The 10,545-nt window shown below is 30.8% G+C and overlaps 1 protein-coding gene across 1 annotated transcript; it reads left to right on the top strand.

The window, feature by feature from the left end:
* The first annotated feature begins 704 nt into the window (after positions 1-704).
* On the top strand, positions 705-6,633 carry cnot9 (CCR4-NOT transcription complex subunit 9). Its single transcript, XM_051095068.1, has 8 exons — positions 705-889; positions 1,460-1,642; positions 3,961-4,076; positions 4,174-4,283; positions 4,376-4,485; positions 4,632-4,730; positions 5,830-5,921; positions 6,122-6,633. The coding sequence occupies exons 1-8, from the start codon at positions 872-874 to the stop codon at positions 6,288-6,290; spliced, it is 897 nt and encodes a 298-aa protein (XP_050951025.1). The 5' UTR covers positions 705-871; the 3' UTR covers positions 6,291-6,633.
* The last annotated feature ends 3,912 nt before the right edge of the window (positions 6,634-10,545 follow it).

Consider the following 10,545-nt stretch of genomic DNA (forward strand, 5'->3'; position numbering starts at 1 on the left):
TAGTAATTCTACTTTTTAATTTCAATAATAATAGCAATTATTATTATTATTATTATATCATTTTAATCGTTACAATTAATATCAACAGATATAACAATAACAACAACAATCAACTTAATAATATTACAATAATAATATTATTTTTAATTATGGTACTAATATAATAATAATAATAATAGTATTTTTATTTTAATAATAGTATAATTTTTATTCATTACTATCTATCTGTCTGTCTATCTATCTATCTAAATTTTGTGTAAAATTGTACTAATTCTATTTTTAATAATAAAGAAATTCTGTTTTAATAATAAAAATTATTATTATTATACAATTTACATTTTATAAAAATTATATGATTGTATTTTAATAATAATATAATATAATATTCTTTACTATCTATCTAAATTTTTATGCAATTTTACAGTAATTCTAATATCATTAATAATAGAAAATTATTATTATTATTTAGCATTTTAATTGTTATAATTAATGTGTTTTTTATTTTAATAATATAATATAATTTATATTTTATATAAATTATATAATCTATCTGTCTATCTATCTAAACTTTTACGTAATAATATTACAGTATTTCTATTTTTAATTTTATTATTATTATTATGAAGTACATCTTATTAATAAACCAAGTCTGCTTGGGGGCAGCAGTGAACGCTAGATCCGTTATTACCCGCCATGAACTTACACCGAAGAAGAAAAGCCTGCCGGAAGCGAACCGTGGAAGAAGCAGCAGCAGCGGAAGGCGGTTGTTTTTTCTTAGCTTGTTTGCTAATGTAAACCCGATTTATTTCTCTTTGTTTTAACAACTACAGCTCACTTGTACTCTGGAGATCACGATAAAGTATTAGGGAGGATGTTGGCTACAGGAACGGTGAGTTTTTGCGAGCATTTGGGCGTTTTACGCCTGTTTGTGCAGGGGCCCAATGGAGCTAACGGCTAAAGCTAATGCAGTCAGTTACTATGGTGATATATTAAAACTTAAATGCGCTTTGTGCGAGGATATGATTATGTTTGTTGCGTAATTTGGCTTTATGTGTTTATTAGAGCACCTTATGTTTGAAATAAGAGTCTTAAGAAACGACTACATCACGTGTGCTGTTTGTAAACATGCGCTGGCATTAATTATAAATGTGTGCTTAATAACTGTAGACTAATGACAGACTATTCATTGCTGTAGTTTATAGAACATTTTATACAATATTATAAGAAAGTGCATAAATAAACAGAAATAAGGGGCATAAAACTAAACATTTAAAGAACTCAAATCTTCAAGTTTGTGTAAGAGTGATTAAATGGGAAAGAAAATACACAAAACGCATGCATTTTTTTTAAATAATAATGAAAAACAATGTGAATTGGAGTTAAGCTTGATTGTATAATAGATATTGGTTGTAAACAATGACAATTGATGAGTTTTGTCTCTGTAATGTCTGTCCTGTAGACTGTAACCACGGCGGGTCTGACGCAGGTGGACCGTGAGAAGATCTATCAGTGGATCAACGAGCTCTCCAGTCCCGAAACGCGTGAGAATGCCCTGCTGGAGCTCAGCAAGAAAAGGGAGTCTGTGGCAGATCTGGCCCCGATGCTCTGGCACTCTTGCGGTACTATAGCAGCTCTCCTACAGGTGCGGGACTGTCACTTCATGATCAATATAATGGGCAATAAACAGAGACATGATTAGGAAGCAGTATTATGTATGTACATGTGTGTTTTACTAATACAGCTGTTGAAAAATTAAATTCTAGACTTCATTTAGATCTACATGTTGTTTTATTTAAACCGTTTTTAAAATATTGTTTAAATAAAATTACAGTTGTATAGTTCTGTAGCTTAAAATCTGTAAAATGTTAATTATAAAATTACATTTTAATAGTGTTCATATTTACATCTGATCATCTAATGTGTTATTTTGCAGAAAAGTACATAAATTAAAACAGTTTTATTGACAAGTTAGGAAAATACAGTATGTAAATAAAAAAGGGGAAAAATGTAGTATAAATTCCAAAATGGAAAAAAGTAATTTGTAACAGCATTTTTGATTTAATGGATTTTTCTCTACCTAAATTTTATGTAAAATTATAGTAATTTGATTTTTTTTTTTTTTTTTTTTTTTTTCAAAAATAAAAACTATTATTATTATATAATCATTACAATTAATATCAACAGGTATAACAATAATAACAACAGTCAATTTAATAATATTACAATAATATTATTATTTTTAATTGTGATACTGATATAGTAGTATTTTTATTTTAATAATAATATAATCTTTCAATATTATCTATCTATATCTATCTATTTATAGTAATTCTATTTTTAATAATAAAAAAATTATATTTCAATAATAATAAAAAATATTATACAATATTTTATATACACACTATAATAATATTTTAATAGTAATATAATGTAATATTTATTCTTTACTATCTATATATCTGTCTCAATTTTTATGCAATATTAGAGTGATTCTATTTTTTTAATTTCAATAATAATAGAATTTTAATAGTTATAATTAATGTCTTTTTTATTTTAATAATATAATTTATATTTTATATAAATTATATAATTTATATTATATAATCCATGTATAATTTTTATGTAATAATATTACAGTATTTCTATTTTAAATTTTATTATCATTATTATTATTATTATTATTATGAATAAATTAATAAAATATTTTTAAAAATCGCACAAAACACATGCATTCTTTTAAAATAATAATTAAATAAACAATGTGAATTGGAATTAAGCTTGATTAAATAAATATAATAAATATTGAGTTTTCTCTTTAAGCTCTGTCCTGTAGACTGTAACCACTGCAATTTCTAAATTCAACCAAATATTTTTTTGAATGAAAATAAATGACAATTAGCAGTAAAAATTTATTGTGGAAAAATAAATTTTATTATTATTATTATTATTATTATTAAAGTTGTATTATTACAAGTAAGGAAAATACACACACACACACACACATATATATAGTATAAAGGGAAAAAAGTCATTTGTTACGGCATTTTTATCGATTTAATGGATTTTTAAAATTATTTATAAATTCAACCAAATATTTTTTGAATGAAAAATGAATGACATTTGGCAGTAAAAAGTTATTTGGAAGAAGCTGTGTATATGTACAGAAAGTAAAATAATTATTAAAATAAAACTAATGAATAAATAAGTAATGAAAATAGACTATAACATTTTGCACTTAATTATACAAAAATACAAATATTATTTAAAAATAGCAATTTCTAAAAATATACATAAAGTGATTTGTAACTGCCTTTTTATTGATATTATTATTTGATTTAATTTGTTTCAGTTAATAACTTTTTTTGGAAATGAATGACATTTCACAATAAAACAATTCTTAAAATATTCAGATATTGTTTTAAATATTAATAAGAGTCAAAATAATGTGTAAATATAATTGTAGTTCTAATAAATAAATGTGACAATTTTTAGAATTATTATTATTATTATTATAATTAAGTATATTATCTAAATTCACAAGTAAAATACTGACAGTAAATAAAAATTAAGAAATTACTGAATATTAATGAAAATATAGTATAAAATTTAGAAATTGATTATACGAAAAGTTAATTTATTTTTTTATTTTTAATAAAGAAAGCAATTTGTAATGTAAAATTTTAACTGTAATTGTAGCATTGTAAAATTTGTCAATGAATTGCATTAGACTGTAAAAGAATGTTAAAATTTGTCATTCACATTAATTCAATATCACAAAAATGTATGAGGGGTAAAAATAATACTATTAACAATAATAATAATAATAATAATAATAATAAAACTTCCAAGCCCCAGATTTCGTAATAAAGGTATCCTTAGTATTTTATTTATTTTTTAATAACTAGATTATGGTGTCATTTGGTCATAGTTTTTTTTTTTTTTTTTTTTTTCCCCTCACAGGAGATTGTGAACATCTACCCATCCATAAATCCCCCGACACTGACCGCACATCAGTCTAATCGAGTGTGTAACGCTTTAGCACTGTTGCAGTGTGTGGCTTCCCACGTTGAGACACGGTAACTCACTTCCAGTACTCAAAGGAAATGACGCACTATAAATCCTGTGCCACACTGACTGTTTTTCCCTTTTTTGTTTTTTGTATTTCATCCTCAGCTCTGCTTTCCTGGCAGCTCACATCCCTCTTTTTCTGTATCCCTTCCTGCACACGGTCAGTAAAACTCGACCCTTCGAGTACCTGCGGCTCACAAGTCTGGGTGTTATCGGTAAGAAAACCAACCAGCTAATACCAAAAAAAAAAAAAAAAAAAAAAATTGTCTTAGTAAAAAAAACTATGTATTACGTGTTTGTCTGATAGGCGCACTAGTGAAAACAGACGAACAGGAGGTGATCAATTTCCTGTTGACCACAGAAATTATTCCTCTCTGTCTGCGCATCATGGAGTCCGGCAGCGAGCTCTCCAAAACGGTTTGCTTTCTAAAGTCTCACAATACCCTCAGACATGTATTAATTTTATAATCATGAGTGCAAGCCAAGATTCAGAAAGATGGATGTAGTTTTCAGGAGTGCTTTTTCCCCCATTAAAACCAATAAAGTGTGTGTTTTTCTTTCAGGTGGCCACATTTATACTGCAGAAGATCCTCTTGGATGACACGGGGCTTGCGTATATCTGCCAGACCTATGAACGCTTTTCACATGTTGCCATGATACTGGTGATTCATTATTATTGATTTTATTAATAATCCTTATTATGCTTGACACACACATGTATATATATATATATGTGTGTGTATGTATGTATATGTTAGGATTTGTAACTGCATTTTTGGATACCATTACATTTGATGGTAAAATTGAAAATTAATTTTCAAATATTCAGTATTCAGATATTAAATGTAAATGTTCCAAAAATGAAGCATAAAAAGTAATAATAATGGTAATATTCACATGTAATGTGATGTATATATTTTTATATATGTGTGCAGAAAAATTATTGATTAAAACTAATGAATTCACAAGTAATAAATACAGTATACCGTTTAAAAACTGATGGTACAAATGATTAAAGAAATACTAAATAAATAATTTGTAGCTGCATTTTTTTGGGTTAAAATGAATGACATTTAATGGTAAAATTGAAAATAATTTCAAAATATTCAGATAGTAAGCTTTAACTTTATTACAAAACTGAAGGGTAAGTAGTAATTGTATTGTTCAAATGTAATTATTGTGTATATATGTGTATATGTATACATAAAACAATATATTAATAAGTAATAATTATAATTTGTAACTGCATTATTAAATTCAGTGACATTTGATGGAAAAATTATTTACATTTATTTATTTTTGAAGAACAAAAACTAATTAAAAACTGATTAATTATTGTAAACGATAATGCAGTATAAAATGTTGCATTTGTCAATACACATTTAATTTTAAAAGAAATATAAATTAAATGAATGAGTAATAATTTTGTTACTTTTCTGATGAAAATTAAATAGTTGAAGGTATAATAATTTGAAAAAATGTTAAATTTCAATAACAGACAATAAGGGAAAGTAGTAATTATATTTATATGTCATGATTGTGTTATTTTGCAAAAATATTAAACTAATGAATTAAGTAATGAATACAGTATAATATTTTGCATTTGATTATACAAAAAAAACACAAATATCAATAAAAACTGCTTTAAATATATAAAGTGGTTTGTAACTGTTTATTGATTGAACTCATTAACACTTTTTGCATCTTTTCATCTTGTGTATATATATCACTGTTATTAATTTTTATTTTTTTTTCCTGCAGGGGAAGATGGTACTTCAGCTGTCTAAGGAGCCTTCAGCTCGCCTGCTGAAACATGTTGTGCGCTGTTATTTACGACTTTCTGACAACTCCAGGTATTTTTTTTTTCCCCCTAATGGTTTCCCTTTTGCTAATTGTTGGCCTGTAGGAGGTGCACAAATATCACAGTTTGGCAAATATTAGGAATCCTGTTTGTGCTGCTTAATCATTTCAATTAAATCAGCGTGATTGATCAATCAAAATAAAGAAGATCAGGAATCATATTGAAATATAAATCTCATTTTGTGTGTCTCAGGGCGAGAGAAGCTCTCCGTCAGTGCCTGCCTGACCAGCTGAAGGACACCACTTTTGCTCAAGTGCTAAAGGACGACTCCACCACCAAACGTTGGCTTGCTCAGCTGGTCAAAAACCTACAGGAAGGGCAGGTCACAGACCCCCGTGGCATCCCCTTACCAACTCAGTAACACACACTCAAACCCATCCCAAACCCTCCAGGATGGCCAGCACCAACCCCTCTTAAACACATCAGACTGTTTCACATACAAGGGCACTTAATATTTTTTGCCAAGAAGCTCAGAAACGGTGCTCAGCATTCACGGTTTGTTTCGAGATACTAAAAATTGACTTTGGACTCTGCTGGACTGAGGAAAAGAGTCAGTCTCATTCATTAATAGGGTTGTTTTAATTTTCGTCTACACTTTTTGATGGATCCGAGAGGAACTGAAAGACTGTTTTGTCTCACAAAAATGTATGATTTTTGAATGCTGTTAAATAAACAGTGTCATGCCATCATAATGTCAAGAGAAATTGCCCTCTGCTGTGCTGCTTTTCAGGTCTTGAGGAATTAGGATATTTCAGGCTAGTTTTAAATTAGTTAAAAGTCTTAGAATAGAATTACAAAACTAAATTGGTTCTAAAATCCCATGAATCGATCAGCTTTTCAGGAGTATTGTAGAGCGCCTCCCATCTAATAAATCGCAATAAGCTTCGTGCTTTGTTACTTCAGATATGAAACAAAGTCTTAGATTTCAAATTCTGTCTTTTTATTACAGTATTCAAACATTAAATGCCGTTTTGGCGTAACATCACATTTACCTAAGAAAAAACATATTCAGTGACCAAACTCGTTAGTCAGCTATAAAAATGATCTCTTAAAAAGAAGCACTTCGCTTAATATATGCACCATTTAACCATATTCATTATAATTTTACTGTTTTACTGTTATTGTTTGAATGAATCTGTCAAGTTCTTAAGATAGTCACCATTTAAAAGTGTATTCAAAAAACGAATTGGAGTAGAAACATAATTATGTAACTGTGAAGTTACTATTTGTTTACAAATCAGCTCATTTTAACCCCTAATATTATAATATAAACTCTCACGTTTATTTTGAAGCATTAGTTGAGTTTTTTTTTTCCTTGAGAAAATGTGCCATGTACTGTACCTTTATATGTATACAAAATAATCAATACTGAATCGATATCGAATCGTGACATTTGTGTCAACACCCAGCCCTAATAGCCATTGTGAAATTATGTGAAAGAAAACTAAAAAATCGAATTAAGTGTATAAAAAATTATACACTTAATGTATGTTTTTTTTTTTAAATACTATTTTATATTATTTTTAAAGTTATTAATATATTTATATAATACATTAATTTTTACATCTAAGACAGCTTTGTGGCACTAGCTGGATTAAAAGTATGGGACAACAATGAACCATACAACAGTTATTAAACAGAGTATATAATAGAGTTATTAAACATTGTTTCTTCCCTTTTTGTAAACAAACAGCATGCATTGTAGTGTGTTCATTACGTCTTAATACTTGTCATTTCATTGGCTGCCACCTGCTGACTATTAGTAGTACTGCAAAATCCAGCTTTGAGCAGCAAAAGCATCAATCTCTGGGGTTCAAGTGCTTTCAGGCATTTAAGAACATATGAAAAAAGACATTACATATTATAGATCAAGCCATTTTAAAAATGCATTTTTGGCAAATCCAGGTCGTTTATCATAAAAATATTTAGATTTATGACCGATCTCCCTAAAACTTTGCATGCTTGTTTAGAATCACTTGTCGCATGTGCTCACCAGGTTTCATGAAGGTTTGAGTTTTTGTTTAGGCTTTATAGGCTTTTTGGTATGTTAAGACAGGCCCCTTTTCTAAACCACCCTGTTATAGCTTCCCAAAGGGTAAATTTCAACATTTTTTTGGATAATTATAGACCTAGAGAGTCCAGAGAGTTGTACTGCAGTGTTTTTTTCCAGATTAAGTGAAAAACCTAGGATTACTTCGCATAAGTAGGTTTTTTTTTTTTTTACATGTTCTCAATCATTTAACAAACGGTTTGATTGACAGCAGTGGCTCTAGAGGTAAAGTAGTTTGGAATGACGTCTATCATACGATATGGATATTGCGTATATGTGCGGAAAAGAACGCAATGTACAATCATTTATGCCCTCAAAAAAATGCAATACCGGGTGATTTCTTTCAAATTTCTCACATACCTTGGGGCTGTAAATTGAACTGGCCCACAGAGGTTCGTTCTGATCGGCTTCCATTAGCCTTGTCTAATAGGTGCTCAAACTTCATCGGCCAGTGGCGGACATGTTTTTTTTGGGATACGCAAATGTCCCCAAACCATAGACACTTGTGGCACTTTGCACCAAGACCGTGCACATTTGATAGGGCAAATGGTTGCCTAGTTAAAGCCATTTTTATGTTTTTTCCCTCTTATAGCGCCAATTGACCAATCTCCAAGATTTTTGTCCTGTGATCCTCCTGTGATCTTGGGCTCTTCCATAAGTGTGCTGAGTTTGGTAGTAAATTTTTAGTAAATCCAGGTTGTTTATCATAGAAATATTTTTTTATTTTTATTTTATTTTTTTGACATTTATGACTGTTACTTTGCGTGCTTGTTTAGAATCACCTGTCACATGTGCTCACCAGGTTTCGTGAAGTTTTGAGCTTTTGTTTAGGCTTTATAGGCTTTTGGGTATAATGGGAAAGGCCGCTTTTCCAAACGACCCTGTTATAGCTTCCCAAAGGGTAAATTTCAACATTTTTTGGGATTATTATAGACCTAGAAAGTCCAGAGAATTGTACTGCAGTACTTTTTTACATTTTCTCAGTCATTCAACAAATGGTTTGATTGACAGCAGTGGTTCTTGAGGCAAAGTTGTTAGGAATGAGGAGTTATATCGTATGAAAAACTATAAAACTGTGAAATATACAATAGTTTACGCCCTTGAAAAATGCGATATCGCCCCCCATGGCCGATTTCTTTCAAATTTTTCACAGACCTTTAGGCCCACCAAGTTTTGTTCTGATCAAGCTCTATTAACCTTGTCTAACAGGTGCTCAAAGTTCATCGGTCTATGGCGGCCATTTTTTTTTTAGGTACGCCAATGTCCTTATAGCCACTTGTGGCAATTTGGACCAAGACCATGCGTACCAATTTCTCATGTCGATAGAACATTTTATGTTTTTTTCCCCTCTTATAGCTCCACCAAGTGATCAAGCTCCACAGATTTTATTTTCAGTGACCTCAGATTCAGCTCTTACATATGTGTTTTGAGTTTGGTGAAGATTATCTCATTGCGTTTAAAAGTTATAGCCGTTTTAGTAAAGGCAGCCCCGCCCCTTTCGAACATTTTGCTGTTCCTTTGCGATGGAGAGTCGAAAGTTTTTTATAATTTATAATTCTTGGTATTTACTGTCCAGAGAATCTTCCTGCACTGGTTTGGTTCCAATCAGGCGAAAACTTATGACTAGTTCGCAAAAGTACGTTTCTCAAAAAATGCGAAACACATGGTATCTCGTCCGAGAACCAGTATAGTAGTTCTAGTCCCAAAGCATCATATCAAGGGAACGGTCAGCTGAGTTTAGTTGCTAATCACTATTGTGTAATGAACGATCTGATACGTCGTTAAACACAAGGTGAGAGTTTCATTGAGGTGATGTCTGCAATGGAAAGTGTTCGTCCGTGCGCCTGCGTATAGGAGTCTGGACGTGCTCCAGCCATTGGCTCGATGATATAGCGGGTAAGCAGGGACCCCCTTTTAAAGACACCAGCGCTGTGTGTGTAAACTGAGCTCGGACATTGAGCTCGGCTGTGTTTTATTCATGAACAGAAACATGAGGAAGGCACAGAGAAGAATTCCTAATGGGAGATGAAGCCAGGTGCAATCGAAATCAAACGGCGGGACCCCTTGATAGGCACAAACGCACTTCAGATGAGTTGATTTTTCAAATACAAGAAGTTCTAAATAAGTCTATTTGCTTATTCTGTTTCTGCTTGAACTAGGTTGCTAAATGTTGAATGCCTACTTTAGTAACCTGATCCGATCATCTGGGGTCTCGCTAAAGGGCCCCAGTGAGGGAGGCCAAGCGTAGACAATAGACTCTTGAGTTGTGCTCCACAAACATGCATTAAACTCCCTGATGCGTGTTTCAGAGCCAGACTGGAAGCGGGCGGCAGTGTCCGATATATGGCTGTCAGCATGCCATGAAGATGTTTGAATATTTCATGAACATTCAGTTGCTTTGATCAAGTGAATGTAGTGAAGTTGCACCCCTTCATCGTTTTTAGAGGAAACACTGTTTACACTGTTAAGTGTGCAATGTGATATGCTAACAGCATTGACTGACCAGTCATTTGAATTCATTTTTGGTGGTGTTTGCTAATGCTAGGCTGCTATTTCTGTTGCTCAT

This window comes from Labeo rohita, chromosome 22, assembly GCF_022985175.1.
Source record: "Labeo rohita strain BAU-BD-2019 chromosome 22, IGBB_LRoh.1.0, whole genome shotgun sequence".
Lineage (NCBI taxonomy): Eukaryota > Metazoa > Chordata > Actinopteri > Cypriniformes > Cyprinidae > Labeo > Labeo rohita.

Excerpts from the sequence above, each read along its gene's own strand:
- cnot9 (XM_051095068.1), top strand. Across the intron at positions 1,643-3,960 it reads CTATAGCAGCTCTCCTACAG|GAGATTGTGAACATCTACCC; the intron begins GTGCGGGACTGT and ends TTCCCCTCACAG. Across the intron at positions 5,922-6,121 it reads CGACTTTCTGACAACTCCAG|GGCGAGAGAAGCTCTCCGTC; the intron begins GTATTTTTTTTT and ends TGTGTGTCTCAG.